The 17,186-nt window shown below is 40.8% G+C and overlaps 1 protein-coding gene across 1 annotated transcript; it reads left to right on the plus strand.

Moving 5' to 3' along the window:
- Window positions 1-10: 10 nt before the first annotated feature.
- Window positions 11-14,748, plus strand: EIF3B (eukaryotic translation initiation factor 3 subunit B; the record flags this gene model as incomplete). The annotated part of the gene is made up of 19 exons (XM_027906112.1): window positions 11-158; window positions 2,881-3,073; window positions 4,133-4,252; window positions 4,343-4,400; window positions 5,046-5,174; window positions 6,200-6,357; window positions 6,983-7,114; window positions 7,210-7,276; window positions 7,803-7,849; window positions 8,609-8,819; window positions 9,376-9,448; window positions 9,833-9,955; window positions 10,463-10,541; window positions 11,021-11,159; window positions 11,791-11,916; window positions 12,397-12,474; window positions 12,950-13,058; window positions 13,509-13,626; window positions 14,170-14,748. Coding segments are annotated over 18 exons (2,094 nt in total), but the record flags the coding sequence as incomplete, so codon positions are not given.
- Window positions 14,749-17,186: the final 2,438 nt, after the last annotated feature.

Raw genomic sequence — 17,186 nt, forward strand, 5'->3', positions numbered from 1 at the left:
CACGACGGAGCCCCAGCCCGAGCAGCCGCCGCCGGCCCAGGCCGAGCCCAGCGCGGCCCAGCAGAACGGGGAGGCCGCGCCCGCCGCCCCCGCCGAGCCCGAGGACGAGATTTCCTTCAGCGACCCCGAGGACTTCGTGGACGACATCAGCGACGAAGGTGCGGGGCGGGAGGGGCCGCGGGGGAGCCCATGGGGGGCCGGGGGAGCCCGGGCTGGGAACGCTCTGCCCCGACCCCAGGGGATGCTCGCGGTACCCCCAGCACGGTCTGCATCGCTTTAGAGCATCCAGTATTCTAAAATCTGCTGTTAAAGGTGCTTTAAAATCTATTGTTAAACTTCAGGTGTCGTTCTCTGGGCTCCCCTCTAAGAGGGGGGTCGTCGACTCGTGCCCCTTCCCTTTGCCTCCATTAGTTGAACTCAGCTGTAAAACCAGAAGTTTTAAATGGTTGACGCGGTGGTTGCAAACTGGGTTTTCATCGTTCTCTGTTATTTCAGCATACAGGAGTTAAAACTCTATTTTACTGTTTTTCTGATAAGTCTTTCTTGATAAATTGTTTTAGTTTTTAAATAGCAAAAGCACCTCTTTTGCCAGTATTTGTTCAGCATATGTGCTGTGTTGGAGGGACTCAGGTACGTGTCCCCTGGATGTTTTGAGTCAGTTACAAGTGTCAGAACTAGAAAAATGTTTCTAAAGCACAATATTTTAAATCAGTTAATTCAGTTCTTGGAATACAGGTGATACATCTGCCTTCTAGTGTTCCAGGCCTGTGTTTAGCTTAATAAAATAGCAGCCAAATATCTTAGATTAAGAAAGTGTTTGCTGTTCTCAGTATAGCAGTTGTGTTGCTCTTTGAACTTGTACATTTGTTCCTTAAAGAGGCTTTGGCTTGGATTCTTTTTGTTTAGTTAAGTGCTTGCTTGATACACTTGTTCTACATCTCAGATTGTTATGTTGAGTTCTTTTTTTCAGAAACTGGGCATATTTTCCATCCTCACCTATTTTATTTGTTAATTAATTTGGCTACCTTCTCAGCTGTGTGAATAACCCAGTGTTAGTGGCTGAATTACAGTGTTTAGGTTTAGTCAGTCTCGCTGGTCTGGCTTTCCCATCTGTGTGTTACTTCATGAGTTTCCTTATTCCTTTCCCCTTATCCTGATGCCTCCCCAAGGAGAAAAGCAGTCCATCACTGTCACTGATCAAGCTCAGGATAACATCCATCTTCAGGAACACCTGTGGGATGGACCAGCTTTGGGACTGGACCAGCTCAGATCCATTCCTTCAACTTTTTTTTCCCCTTGGAGTGGTGGTGGCAGAGCAGAACAGCTGATCCAAGTTAAAGCAGGAGAAAGGAGTGTGTTGGACAAGCACTAAGGTGCAATGAAGCTTTAGCTCAGATAATGACAGTGGTCCTTAAAATACTGCCAGCTGAAGATAGCCATGAACCCACCACACCCTGCTTCCCTTCTGGGTGCTGTAGGAGCTGGCTAAACCAGCTTCTTACCCTTTGAAGATTCCTTTGTTCACAATTTTGAATTTAAGGCAGAGGAAGGGCACGGTGCAGGAATTTGTTTTCACTCTTGTTACAGTTTTGATTCAACACAGGGTGTTGCATTCTTGCATGGGAATCTTAACACGCATTCCTTGGCCCTGTCTGAAGGGCTACAAAGTCTTTTGTGAGAAGTGGTTGTGAAAAAAAATTACTAATGGGGCTTTAAAATCACCCTTTTGTGTTTTGGTTTGGTTTTTTTTTTTTCCCCTTTTTTTTTCATCTCGTAGACTTCTGTGCAAATGTCCTTGTGGGATATGCTCTCATTTTATATATTTTATATTGTTAATTGTAGTTCCTACATGCACATGGAGAGCATCTTTTTGAGTAATAAATACTACAAACAACGTTCCATGAAGTACTACATAATCTTTCCAGTGGTGTTTCTGGGCAGAATAATTTGTAGAATTCCTAAACCAGCAAGAATCTATAAAAATGTCTTCAAAATGATCAGCATATCCAACACCCTTTTTAGTTTGTTCTCATATTTTAAATGTTTCTGCCTGTGCTTGGACTTTCTTTCCTTGTCTGTGAATGCCATATGACTCTCCAGATTTTATCTGTGTTCTAATTCAAAAGTGTAGTGGCACGAACTTATTTTCTGTGCAGTGTTGTATTTTATAGTTTTACGTGAAACTTACTGCAGATATTCAGGAATTAATATAATTGAAGAATATCCACAGTGTGAAAAGGTGTGTGTCTTCACTGAAGGCTTAAATATGGCTTTAAGTGTCTTGTCTTAGACCTTTATTTTTGTGTTTAATTAAGGCTTTCGAAGGAGTGTGAGTTCTTAAACATAATTATAGTGATGCTGAGACATGCAGAGCTTCCAGTGTGGGAGATAGTTTTGAATTAAGCTGAAACTTGTGTGATTCAGGAGGGAGGTACATGGTACCTTTTTTTTTCCCCTCAAAGTCATCTGGTTATAATTTGAGCAATTAATTAGGGACTAATCAGAGCTTGGGTAGTAAATCTTACAATTGTCTGTGTTACTGTCAGTTTTGAGGACTTTGTGAGCCAGTTCCATCTCCTGAAAAAAAGGTAATAGTGCAACTGTTGATGACCACAATGTAAGGTATTTCTTTAACAAAGATTTCAAGAGCTGGCAGCTTGGAGTTTGTCACTGAGCCAGGAAATGCTGTTGGAGTGTTGTGCCTTCAGTTGTTTCTCTGATAGAATGTTCATTCACTGTCAAGTTTCTTAAATAATTCTTTAAATTTTCTCAGATTTGGAGTCTTTCTGTTCTGTTACTCTCAGTATTCTTTCCATCTTTGTCTTCCTCCTCCACGTTGCAGAGGGGTGCCTTAGTTCCCTGTACGTGCTGTCTTTGCAGAACTTCTTGGTGATATACTGAAAGATCAGCCCCAGGAGGCAGATGGGATAGACTCGGTGATCGTCGTGGATAACGTTCCCCAGGTTGGGCCAGACCGACTTGAGAAACTGAAGAATGTCATCCATAAAATATTTTCCAAGTTTGGTAAAATTATCAATGAATTCTACCCAGAAGCAGACGGAAAAACAAAAGGGTAAGTCACGGTAACTCCAGCTAAGAGGATTGAAGCACAGCTCTGACTTAACCTTGATTATTGGTGTCAATACTTCATGACTGGTTTTTATGATTATCCCATAGTCATTATCATCATCATCACCTTTTTCTACCTTAGTCTGTACAATCCTGATATCTCGTCTCAGTGACAGACAGACATATAGGGGGGAGCTGAGAAGTTTAATAGCTCCTTAGGCTCCAGTGTGGAGCATGGCAGGAATTAATTATTGAAACGGTTTAGCTGGGTTTGGAAGACAGATTTCTGTGCATTACTACATGAGTGGTGTTTTGTTAATTTTCTGCTCCGGCTGATCAGTGAGTTAAAGGTCCACTTGAGTTAAAAGCAGTAGCAGTGAACGTACTAAGTAATGCAAAATAGGCTATCAGTATGTGTAGCATATATTGCTGAGTGTTGGAGGAATACATAGTTTGGAAGGCATAAAAAAAGTGAGTTTTCTGGAGTGTATAAGTTGTTGGTTCTGTGAGGTCTGTGTGAGAAGGATGAGAAAATTAATCAATCTCTGTGTTCATGGCTCTCTTTGAGGCAGCATCTGATGGTGTTCAGAATACTGTTATTTTAAGTCTGCTGGGCTGCAAGCTGGATTGGATCAGTGGCCAGAAGGAAGCTGAGTTGTGTAATTGAAAAACAAGTGTGGTGCTTTGGAGTGCCTGTGACAGCAACAGTCACAACTCCTAAACATGACGTGTCACTCAGCTGGCAAGAGCTGCAGACATAACTTGCCTGTTCCTGGCTCTCATTGTCCTGTGTTGTGTTGTGTTGAATTTGCATTCATCACTGACTCTGGCCCATTCAGAAAGGATATCTGATTAACTGAGGTCAGACCCATACAGCTAAAAAGTGCCTGTGGCCAAAGTGGAGATTAATTGCTGTTGACCCTAATTGGCTAGGGATGAGACAAGAAGTTATTTTGTAGATGCTTTGTACTGAATTCTTAATTCATCCCCATTGTTTTGTCTTTATTATGAACTGGTTCTATAGTCAACAGTGTCATCCTACTTTGGTCTTCCTTCACTGTAGGTACATCTTTCTGGAGTACATGTCTCCATCTCACGCAGTGGATGCTGTGAAGAATGCAGATGGATACAAACTGGATAAGCAACACACCTTCAGAGTCAACCTTTTCACAGACTTTGATAAGTGAGTGCAGCCCCTGTGGGTATCTGTAGATTTGGGGTTTCTAATCAAGAGTGCCTGTGTGGAGTGTAACCAACCTAATTGCTCTTTCAGGTACATGACAATCAGTGATGAATGGGAAATCCCTGAGAAACAGCCATTCAAGGACTTGGTAAGGAATTTTTGGAAAAGTGGAAAGAATATTCAGCATAATAATAAATGGTTACTTCATGGCTGGAGTGTCCATATGAAAATAGAAATGATGTGTTAATAGTGTTATAAGTAGCAGTAGTGATCACATGCTCCTGTTCCTTCGTTTTCATGAAATGACAGGAAGAGCTTTGTGGTTCTGCTTGATAGTTCCACGTAGTGTAAAGCTTCAGAGTAAATCACAGTTTTGCACAAATCATTTAAAAATAGATTTTCAGAAGCATCTTTTTTATATTTTCAATTGTTTGAGGCAAACTTTGATGTTTGTTACCAGTAGCTTTGTAAATGGTCTGGTGGAAGAAGGGATAGAGTTGTTTTTATTTTTTTTTTTAATTAACAATAAACCAAATAAGATATTTATAGAAGAAATATTAAACATCATCAAGCTACCTTGAAGGTCCACCTGTTTATTATGTGCTCTCAGCCTCCATTATCCAGTAGCTGAAGTTCTTTAATTTCACTTCAAAAACTTGTTTGTAGTGGTGGTAAGACCCCAAAGTTGCACACTCTGGTGAGACCAACTTCCACCTGCCAGGTAGATACTAATTTGAGGAACTTGTCTTAGCCTTTGACTCACTAATAATCTTCTTGCTTCTGTTTTCCGTAGGGGAATCTCCGATACTGGTTGGAGGATCCTGATTGTAGGGATCAGTACAGTGTGATCTTTGAGTCAGGAGACCGGACCTCTATTTTTTGGAATGACATCAAGGAACCTGTTCAAATTGAGGACAGAGCAGTGAGTGTCCTGGAAGTGCTGTACATGGCAGATACACTGTCAGTCTCCTTCCTTCATTTTATGACGTTGCAGCTTTTTAATTAAAAAATAATCTTTTTCCCATTGCTGAAATACTTTTCCTTGTGAGGAGTGGTGAAACCACATCATTTAGAATTAGATTTCGCTGCTTAGGTAAAAGAAATGTGGAGTGAACTTTTGGAGTTTGTGGTGGTGTTTGTTATTTTCGACTGGTCCACGATGCCTATTAGTTTCCTTCATCTCTCTGTTACAGGTGATTCAGAAAGACCTGAAATGCAAAGTCAGAGTTTGAGGAGCACTAGTCATTAGAGCTGAATGTGTGCCTATGTTTGCTGCTTCAGATGACTTCTTGCTTTTGTGCTGACTACAGAGGTGTTAAAGAGGAATAGCTGGTTTGGTAATGGCATATAAAAGGGAGAGTTAGTCTGCCTGTCTGCTGCAGGCACTTGACTTGCTGGAAACTGTTAAGACCCAGAAGCATTTTCCTTAATAACCATTGTGCATTACAGTAGAAAGAAGTTGGCTTTGGGATGGTGAGAATATTTGCTCATTGCTGTGGTCACTGGCTGTGCTCTGCATTGCTGAAACCTCTCTAACATAGCTGAAGGTCAAGAGCTGTGCTGTTAAGAAATTTGAAATACCTTTACTTCTGAGAAAACTTATGTTGTTACCAGGGCTGAAAGACAACAGGGAAACCCCAGGCCTGGTAGGTGGGTTTAGTTGTTATTATACAAAAGTTCTCACTGTACCTGGAATTTTTGGTGATTAGTAAGTTGAAAAGGTTCTCAACTGACAATTTTCAACATGAAGAATAAGTGCTGTACATCATGTGCATGAAACTAAACTCCACAGCTAGTCCAAGGTATCACGAATTCTGAGATCTACACTTAGTAAATGGATTTTCGAAAAGTGATGCTGCAAGCCACACACTAATTCTTTCCCTTTTTGGGGAGCACAACATGAAATTAAACCTTTTTGTGTTTCTTTTTTTTTTTTTTTTTAATCAGAGGTGGACAGAGACCTACGTGCGTTGGTCCCCAAAAGGTACCTACCTGGCCACGTTCCACCAGAGAGGCATCGCACTGTGGGGTGGAGAGAAGTTCAAGCAGATTCAGAGGTTTAGTCACCAAGGAGTGCAGCTTATTGACTTCTCACCTTGTGAAAGGTATGGAGCATGACATGGGGCTAAGGGATCAAAAGCATGAGGCATGAGTAGCATACTCCACATCTGTAGTGCTGAAGTGAATTCCTTAAGCCTTCTTTAACGTGAAAGAGCTCTTGAGAGAAGGATAAAATAATTCCAGGACTCAGATGCATCTCCTCTTGATAGTTTTCCGGTATGATATTTGGAAGCACTTAGGGTTTATGCTCTATTGTTTTAAGAGAGGTTATTTATCTTTAAATGGAGAAGTTTAGCAAACCTGTAGTTTGGGTTGGATAAGGTCAGTGGATTTATGTTTGGTTCAAAACCAGTGAAGTTCTTGTGTCAAAGCTGTGTAATATGTAACAGCGTGTTTGGTGGGTTCCCCTTCCTTGTAACATCAATATGGGAAGGCTTGCCCATAAATCTGGAGTCTTTTCACCCAGAGGGATGCCAGGGAAATACTGTGTCTTGGAAGCTTCCTCCTCCTTTGTCATGCTGTTCCTATTTTTTCCCTCCTCTGAAAAATCCCATTAGAGAAACTGCTGTTTGAAAGTGCATGGTATTTAACTATTACTTGAATGAAAGCCTGCTGGTACTGATATACCAGATGAAGTTCCAGCTGTGAAATTAATTGTTTCTTTTGTAGGTATTTAGTCACCTTCAGCCCTTTGATGGACACACAGGATGACCCTCAGGCCATCATCATCTGGGATATTCTGACTGGCCAAAAGAAGCGAGGATTCCACTGTGAAAACTCAGCTCACTGGCCTATTTTTAAGTAGGTTGAGAAGCAGAATTAGAGTTATAGTCCCAACCTTCATTTAATAAAAAGGCAGTTCTAAATTAATATATTTTTTTCTTTTTTTTGCTTAGGTGGAGTCATGATGGTAAATTCTTTGCTCGAATGACTTCAGATACCCTCAGCATCTATGAAACACCTGTAAGTTCTTCCCTTTTTCTTTTTTCATAATGCCTATTGCATTACAATGTCAGTCTTTCCTATGGTTTTTAGTAATGCACTTTAGAGCTGGGCTTAGAGGGAAGAAATCAATTTGCTCTTGTCTTGTTCTTTCCTGGGTGAAAAACTTTAGCAGAGTCTGACAGTAAATTTCACACCACAGACAGCTCAATATACTACTTATAAGAATCAGTAGGATCAAGGTTATGTGATTCCTCCCAGCTCTCAGTAGCAGTGCCAAAGTACCCGAAATGCACTATAAATTGCAGCCTAATCTATTCTGTTTTGCTTTTTCTTTATCATTCAGGCTGCTGTACCTGCTAATTACCTACAACGACTTTTATTTGGCTTGTGATTGTGGTTACATAAGTTTATAATAAAAAATAGTGATGCAGGAGCTCTGAAAGCTGTAGAATTTCCTAGTTTCTGTGCTCTGATAATGAGAGTAGAAGGTATATGTGTAAATATAAGAATGGTACTAACTTGAAAATTCCTCCTTCTTTTTTAGTCTATGGGTTTGTTGGACAAAAAGAGCTTGAAAATCAATGGGATAAGGTGAGCCTGTTCCTTTGTAAACATAGCTGCCCTCTCTAGTTGCAATCTCTTTTTCTGGAGCTTTGTTATGGCAAGAGGAATCTTTAGATTGTTGACTAGAGCAGAAGGCTTTCTATGCTGAGGTGGTCAAATTAGACAAACTGGAAAAAAAGAAATGGGAAACTCTCCATTCATCAATGAACACAGTTGACAGCTTCTGTGCTTTGAAATGCTCTGTGGTACTGCTTAATCCAGGGTCCAGCTTGTCTATGAAACCAGACTGAACGCAGTTTGTTAGGGAATATCTCCCTGCCAGGGTTGGTGTGCTGGCTTAGAGCAGTGTGCTGTGTGCTGCCTGGTTTGTGCCCGTCTGCTCGAGAGACACTGACTCCTGGGAGAGTTTTTGAAGTACCTCTCTGTAAAGGAACAAGAAAATCAAGTGTACCCAGGTGCAAGAAGATTCTCACCAGGGTAATTTAATAGGGTTGGTTTAATCAGCCTGTTTTTAGATCTTTGGTGGTTACTCTGTGTGTCACCCCTGCTTTTCAGTGAAATGTACTGTCCTGATAAAATCGGTGATATAGCAAATTTAAATATTAGTTTAAAAATCTGTTTAGGTGTTGTTATGTGTAAGCTTATTAAATTGCCCTCAGTTACTGCCTTTTATATTGAGAGTTGATATTTGTCTGCAACATCAGATACAATGTGGAAAATGGTTTCTTCTTGTAGTATCTCTTAAGTAAAAATTAAAATGGCCTATTTTTAACTTTGTTCCTGTAGAGACTTCTCATGGTCTCCAGGTGGTAACATAATTGCTTTCTGGGTGCCTGAGGACAAAGACATCCCAGCAAGAGTGACTTTGATGCAGCTGCCTTCTAGACAAGAAATTCGAGTGCGGAATTTGTTCAACGTAGTAGATTGTAAACTGCACTGGCAGAAGAACGGGGACTACCTGTGTGTGAAGGTAGACAGGACTCCCAAAGGCACACAGGTAGGTGGATTCTGATTTTATTGGTAAAATTTGGTTCTATCTCGTGCTGACATGAGATAGACTGTCTTTTCATATAGACAGTGTAAATTTTATCATGCCAAAGCTATTTTTCTTTCTCTTTTTTTTTTTTTTTTACTTGAATTTGAAGCAAAGAGGAAAATATATGTAGTGATTGTATCCAGGATTTGCTTTGACTGTAGTGACCTCTTGGATTGGGTCAGAGCTGTGTGCCTCACCTTTTTTCCTGCTCTCACAGTTCAGCAGCTGTTAGACAGCCCACAGGTCATGCAGCACAATGTGCCATATGTTTGTCTGTCCCAATTAAATTTCATAACAGTCTGAAAAGAAACAAATGCTTTTGTATAGTTATTAAGTTAATCAGGACAGAGAAATTTGGAATGTGTTCGGTAAGGAGGCATATATCTGCTCTCATTAAAGGAACAAACCTTGACTCTCTCATCATGACAGGCTAATTGAGTAGTTGTCTTTCTGTGCCTAGTGATAAAATTATTTACTGTTTTTATACTGGATAAAAAGCTGATTTTGGCCTTTACAGGGAGTAGTGACCAACTTTGAAATATTCCGCATGAGAGAGAAACAGGTGCCAGTGGATGTGGTAGAAATGAAAGGTAATGCCACGTATTTCCTTACTTTTGAGCTTTAACTCTTTTGTATGGACACTTCTGTGTTTCTTAGAAATTCCTGTCAGCATTTGACATAATTAGGGAATTAACTCTTTGGAGCTAAATTAGTAGTTTAGGACATTTCCTGTAAAAATAAGAAACCAAAACATCTATTGCTATTGGGGCTTGTGACTGACTTGAAAAATTACAAAGAAAGTGTCTTAGTAATGACATATTAATATAATAATGAGTGTATTTTGTAGAAGATGGAAGACTTTAGAGCTGTAGTTGGAAACAGTTTGAAACCAGAGGTTTGTATTGTCCTTTGCCAGAGGTTTAACCCTTTCCTTTTTTTTTTTTTTTTTTTTTTTTTTTTTTTTTTTTTTACAGAAAGCATCATAGCCTTTGCTTGGGAACCAAATGGAAGCAAGTTTGCTGTGTTGCATGGAGAAACTCCACGAATTTCAGTTTCCTTTTACCATGTTAAAAACAACGGGAAAATAGAACTCATAAGTAAGTGACTGAAAAAAACAAGTGAAAAGGGCAGGTACTAAGCATTTTGCATGGCAGTAGATGCAGTAAACTCAAAATTGTGGCTGTCTGTGATGGGTATTGTAGGATTTGCTGCTATGCCTACTTCTGTATTCCAGAAATTTACTTCCTAGTGACAACTAAACTGTTACCAGAGTAAGCCCAGTGCCTGGGAATAAAAGGCCCACGAGTCAAAATAATTTTTTTGGCTTTGGGAAGCTGTGAGGCAATAGCACAGACTTGGCTCACTTCAGATAAAATTTATTCCCAAGAATGTGTTGGGGTCTTCTGATCTCTTCTATCTGCCAGCTTTGGATGTCCTGGTGCTACTGCGTTTTGTCTTTCGAAGTGAAGAGCTAAGGGCTGGTTTTAGGACTTGCTTGCAGAGTTTACAAATGTCTTTTGAGGAATCAGAGGGATTGATGCTTGTAAGACAACTGATGGTGTTGGATTGAGGTCTCTTTCTGAATTTGTCTGGTTTGTTTTCAGAAACGTTTGACAAACAGCAGGCGAACACGATATTCTGGAGTCCCCAAGGGCAGTTTGTAGTGTTGGCTGGCCTCAGAAGGTGAGTTTTGCAGAGGTTTCATTTTAAGGAGGGAGAGCTAGAGTACCTCACCAAGAAGTGTTTAGTTTCCCTGTGAATGTTGATTGCTATGTAATCCTGATACAGCTTTGCAAAAGCAAAGGAAGAGCTATGTTCATCTTAGAATTCTTTTTTCTTAAATCTCTTCTTCACTGCTAAAATACATCTGAGCATATGATTTTTAAGCTTTGATTTTAACTTGCCTAGAGTATGTTTTCACTGTGACTTTAAACCATTTTTATTTATAGTCATAAAGGTCACTGAACATGGAAACAAAAGTGTCTTTCTTACTTGGAGTTTTGTTCTTATTCGTCACCTTATTTCCTAGCCACAGAACCTGTCTCTTGGTTGCAGTGGAAATTTATCTTCGTGCTGAGGAGTTTTAGGGATGCATCTTGGCTTAAAAAAAAGACCAGGCTGTATTAGTGTGTAAAACAATCTGTCTTGTTTTGTCTTTGCAGCATGAATGGTGCCTTAGCATTTGTTGATACGTCCGACTGCACCATGATGAACATCGCGGAACACTACACGGCCTCGGACGTGGAATGGGATCCTACGGGCAGATACATCGTGACTTCTGTGTCGTGGTGGAGCCACAAGGTACTGATGTTGGTTTTTTTTTTTTTTTTCCACCCCCTCCCTGCCTGCTCTTCCAGTGGTATTGGAAAGGGCTGTTGGTTTGGAAGAGAAAGTGTACACCTGTCACTGCTCATATGACTCAAACCAATAGTTTCACACATTGATACCTGAAATCACACATGAGTTTCACCAGTTGTCCAGTATAAGTCCTGGAAGGGCAGTTCATGAGTCTAAACTGAGTGTCCTTTTTCTGGATTTTCACTAAGTCTTTAGCAGTTTAAAACTCATTCTCCCGGTGGTCCACACGGAACAGCAGGATTTATTGCACCTGTCATTGCTTTTGCATGCTTCCAGCCACTGCACTGTAATCCTCTCCTGTACAAATACAGGATCTGAGACTTTAGGATATGATAGAGGATTGACTAAGTTTCAAACTGTTGTAATCTCCAGAAGGTAACTTCCTGAAAAGATTCAGTGGAACAAATATTTTGCTGAGGATTTTGACTTGTGCAGGGAAGGCACTAACAAAAGCACATTCTGGTTCTCTTGACTGATGGTGCTGATTTTCTGAAAAGACTCTTAAGAGGTGGAGTGGGGACAACAGTGTGAAGTTATAGCTTGCCTTGGCTGAGCTGGTGCACTCCTCTTCCAGGTGGACAATGCATATTGGTTGTGGACCTTCCAAGGCCGTCTGCTTCAGAAAAACAATAAAGACAGGTTCTGTCAGCTGCTCTGGAGACCACGACCAGCTACCCTGCTCAGTGAGGATCAGATAAAGGTAGTGTATTCTACTTTGTGCTGGCACTGATTTGGTGTATAAGTATACTTGATTTGCTCCTTCTTCTTAAGGATGAGGCTTGTTATGCAACTGCCTTTTGCCCTGAATGTGTGAACAAACTTATTGCTATTCAAGACCTCACTTCTGGGAATGGCTGTAAATATTAACTGTATTTTAAGCTCAAAATAGAAATGGTTACCAGTTGTTCTTAGAGTTGGGGTACAGTGGAAGGTTATAAATAATAATAAAATTGTATTTAGCTGTCCAGACTTCACTAGTTGCATGTGTACAGAAGCATTTACGTGATCTATATGCCAGGAAAAACAAACAAAATTGTAGTGAAGGGAAATTGCCTAGCTGGGAGATGATTTTCACAAGAGCATAGCATGCTTAGGCCTACCAGAGGAGTTCTTAGAAAAGATAATGGTTGTGATTGCTAGTCTTGATACTCTAATTAAAATAAAATTCTCTGTTTTACAGCAAATTAAGAAGGACCTGAAGAAATACTCCAAGATATTTGAGCAGAAGGATCGCCTGAGCCAGTCCAAAGCTTCAAAGGCAAGATACTTATGGAATATAATGTAGATGAAGCTCTTGTAACCTGTCCTTAGTTATTTTGTAACGGTGAAATGCAAGTTCCATTTATTTTATAACAACCATCTGTGTTCATTGGAGTCCAGGTGGTTAGAGTTAGTTCAATAGGTAGTTCAGAGAGATGCTGCTGAACTGTCAGGTTAAACAGTCATGAGTCTGGAGAGGAACTCCTGTTACCTCGTTAAGCAAAGGTGGTAAAATTTTGGAGTTCTTAAGTGTGTGTCATCATTAGTTTTTAAATTAAGAAAAGATCTTTCAGTCACAAACAAAGAACTCACCAAAACAGCTTTTTGATTACGGAAGAGAATATTTATTTTGTTTAGGTTCAGTAGAAAGTGTGCATGTGCGTGTGAGACAAAGGTTTGACTTGCTAGCATGCGTGTTGCACGTGGGTTTGATTTACTGGGGTGGGTTTAACAACCTCTCCCTGCCTGTGCAGGAGCTGGTAGAGAGGAGGCGGACGATGATGGAGGAGTTCAGGAAGTACCGCAAGATGGCACAAGAGCTGTACATGGAGCAGCGCAACGAGCGCCTGGAGCTGCGCGGAGGTGAGCCGTGGGCAGGGCTTGGGAAGGCCTGCTGGGGAACTGCTGCTGCTCACCAAAGAAATACCTTGTCCTGGGGTTTGTCCACTTCTCCTCTCCCTCTGTTCCCTGCTCTTCTTTCCTTCCTGTTCTCTGAAGGTTATTTGTACTTTTTATTCTGAATTGTGGAGGGACTTAAGGGGAGTGGGGAAAGTATTGGCATGACCTTGGGATAAAACTGTGAAGAAATCTGGATGTTGTATTTAACCAGAAAATCCCCAGGAGCCCTGTAGTGGAAGACAGTAATGCCTGGGTTATCAATCAGTAAATTTAGCATGTACTTGTTATGATTTAAAGCACCAAATACTTCTGGTTTTCACTACAGCTTTAAGTACTTTTTCTGCCAAGAGCATCCAGTCTTTCCATTGCTGCCTTGTTTGGTGTGCTCAGTGTTAATATTTTTCTCCATTGCAGGGGTAGACACAGATGAGCTGGACAGCAATGTCGATGACTGGGAGGAGGAGACTGTGGAATTCTTTATCAATGAAGAAATTATTACCCTTGCAGAACCAGAGTAATTAATAAAACTGTGGTAAGATAACATAACTCTCAGTAGAGAGAAACTTTTTCTGTCAGCTGTTGCTGTAGATTGGATAATTTGCTTGAGAGAGTCTGTTGCATGGGTGTGTTGTTCTCTAAGTTGGTTTATGTTTTCTCTGTGGTTAAAGGAGTCAAAAACTTTTAGAGAACTACTTTGATAGTGAAGGCATGTGTAGGATCTCTCTGAAGGAAGAGGAGACTGGAAATGTGATTTTTGCAGCTGTAGGTCACCCTGTAGCTCTTTAGCCTCCAGATATCTTAAGGAGCCCAAGTGAAACATGTACGTCTTGGAGTTGTAGAAAAATTAATAACCTTGATACCTTTGAATATATTTGGATCTGGCTTATCTGTGTCCTGTACATGGGAAGTCTTTTTATGGAAGAGAGAGGGAGAGAAGCTGCTTAGTGTATGGATTTAAACAAACATGAGTTCAGGAAGAGGTGAAACACAAGCTGATGTAGCCTTTCACCAGCTGGCATCTGAGGTTGGTATAAAAGCACAGTAACTAACTCACCTCTTCTTTCCTTTCCTGCAGCACCACCAGATCTTGTGCTGAAAAGAAGTTTGTTCATTTTCTGAAAGGCTATATCAACTTTGGAATTCTTAATCCATATTCTTGCACTCTGGAAGGGTGGATGCACCAAATTTTCTCCATTCTGACACATTGTAGTGCCTTTAAGTCTTGCTGCCTGCTGCAGTGAGATACTGGAAAGGCGCTGCTTTTAAATCTTTATTCTTTATTTTTTCTTTTTTTTTTAAGGGTTTGATTTTTTTTTTCTTTTTAAATCCACTACTACCAGTATTTACTTCCTGACCCCTGTGCAGTCCTTACCAGCTGGCAGTTTTTGCCTATTGCCAGTGGGGTGGGGTTCCCCAGTGCACCTCCGTCTCACACGCACCATGTTCCGGTTTCAGGACTCTTTCCATGTCCCCAGGGCATGGACAGGTGTTCCTTTTGGTTGGGGAAAAGTCAGCAGAACCATTTTTCGTATGATATGTCTTAGTGTGCTGAAGCAGCACTACAGTGGGCTATATCCTCCTCCTTTCAGATTGTGAAAGGATGCCTCTCCCTCAAAGAGCTGAATATGGAAATAAAAGCAGACCTATACTAAAACCAGGCTGGCTACGTGTTGTTTGTAGGGAATCTTTCCCTGGGTGATCAAAGTCAAACACACCCACAGTAATAAGAGTGTGTTTGCTATAATGACTGTATGGTTCTTTTGGATTTTTTTTAATCTTGGTTCCTCGTGGCTCTTCTGGCTTTGTGTTGTGGTTGATTTGTTTTTTACACGGTGGTACAGCTCATTAATCTGTCAAGTTGACCTGTTCACTCTAATGGAGTGACTAGAAAATGAGTGGATTTCTGGAACTCTTTGCAAACTGATAAAAGCCTCAGGAATTACTGGGTAAGTCTGTCTTATTCTTAAACCCTGCAGACTTCCAGAGCAGTGGTCTGTATGCACATGCCTTGTGCTCCCTGTTACAGTACCTGGTTTCATTTCCAAAGGCCTCTGTGCTCAGTGAGGAAAACTGTACCCGAAGGTGCTGCAGCAGCTTCTCTGTATTTGGATTTATGAGTAGTAATTCTTTCCTGGGTATTGTCAGAGCAGTTAGAGATTGGCCTACTCCTTGCCCTTGGAGGGGCAGGAGGAGAATGAGGGTATTCCTGTCCCCTCTTCTGGACTGGCCAGGGAAGTTGCCTCTTGACTGACTTCCTCAACCCTGAGCTCACCTGTGTCGCAGTGTGGGAAGTAGAGAGCACCCTGTGGGCACAGGGCAGGCCGAGTGAGCTGCAGGCAGCCCTGGTTCAGGGTTGTTTCAGCACTCACTTTTCTTTGTCCTTAGGTGAACGTGCTGTGATAGCAAATGCACAAATCCCATGTCCCCTTCACCAGGAACTTTTCAAAATTATTGTTTCCATAATTGTGGTAGTGACCTAGCTTCAGTAGTTCACTCTTTAACCAGCAGGTGCTGTTTTTCCAGAAGTCTGTATTAGTTTCCAGTGTTTTGCATTTGTTCGTTCATAATCCATATAAAATATATAGCTGATTAAAAGTTTTGCCCACAGTATTTCCCAACCTCATTTCTTAACTTGACTGGAAAGAAACTTTCTAGAAAATTTTCTAGAAAAACAGTGAGGAAGAACTTCCAGCACATCAAAGATCTCTGGTGATAATAGAATGATTTGGCTTGAAAAGGACCTTAAAGATCATCCAGTTCCACCCCCCTGCCATGGGCAGGGGCACCTTCCACTCGACCAGGTTGCTCCAATCTCCAACCTGGCCTGGAAAACTTCCAGGGATGGGACATCCACCTGAATTGCTCTGGGCAACCTGGTCCAGTGTCTCAGCTCCCTCAAGAATGATGGCTTGAACTTACATAGCAGGAGTCATTTTTATTACCCTTTGGTTGTGAAAAGATGACTTCTCAACCATTTTCTAAGTCACAAATTGAGCTGAAAGGTTTTTTTTTTCCCTATATCCATGCAATGAAGTTTTATTTCTGATGTTTTATTCCTGGCAGTTTTCAAAGTAATGAAATGTAATGGTAATGTCAGAGGAACTGAGTTCTCTTCTGAGATGCTTCTCTGAAGTGTGAATCATCAGTGAGGGGAAAAAAAAAAACCAACAAAGAAAAAGCACCCAGAATTGTTGCTCCTGCAGGAGCTTTGGAAGTTGACCAGGTGTCCTCACCAGCAGCTCAGGTTTTTTCTCATCTCTATCTGGCATTTTTGACGCTGCTCCTTTCAACTCTTGCATCTTTTCCTCTCATGTTTCTTACTTCAAATGCTTTTTGCAAATTGTGTGCTACTGAAATTGTTTTATGGGGTTGTATTAAACCTGTCCCTTTGGCATGTGTTGTAATATCACTAGGAGTTGTAGTAGGGAAGAAGAGTCATCTTGGATTGAATCCACGTGCTGTGCAGCTTCACATTCTCTGCCACTGTTTTTCAGCCTGTGCCTTTTTCAGGGCTTCAGAAGGAAGGTCAAAGCAGCAGCAGGTTTGTAGGTACTGTCTGGAGCTATATGAGGGTGGGGAAAAAGGCTTCCAACAGCTCTTGTACGTCCACTGAGTGCCCTTAAGGGTCCAGAGTTTGGGTGGGAAGGGAAACAAACCTTAAGCATTAAGATAGTATCTCTCATTGTTTTTGTTGAAGTATTGTATAAAGTATTTTTAATGATTGTTCTTAAATAGCAAGATTAACTGGACCAATTCATTTAATCCTGGGCTAGTCTTCACTCTCACAGTCTTTGTTTTGAGTTTGTAATAAATATTCTCATGACCTTTTAACCACCTACAGCCCTTAATGCAAACTTCACAGGACAAATTTTGTTCACTTCCTATACTAAGCTTTAACTACTTAAATTCTAATATTTTTGATAAAGCCTTACTGTAACTTTCATGAGCTTTGGCTCATTTACTGTCAATAAATAATGAAGACAAAAGGATATCTTGGTTTTGTGATTTTTTTTTTTTAATATATTTTTCATAGGTTGTAATGAATGGACTGACACTAAAAATGCTGAAGGGGATTGACTTCCCGAACGTGGG

This window comes from Empidonax traillii, unplaced genomic scaffold, assembly GCF_003031625.1.
Source record: "Empidonax traillii isolate 1590-97213 ecotype Southwest subspecies unplaced genomic scaffold, ASM303162v1 scaffold1248:size145969, whole genome shotgun sequence".
Taxonomy (NCBI): domain Eukaryota; kingdom Metazoa; phylum Chordata; class Aves; order Passeriformes; family Tyrannidae; genus Empidonax; species Empidonax traillii.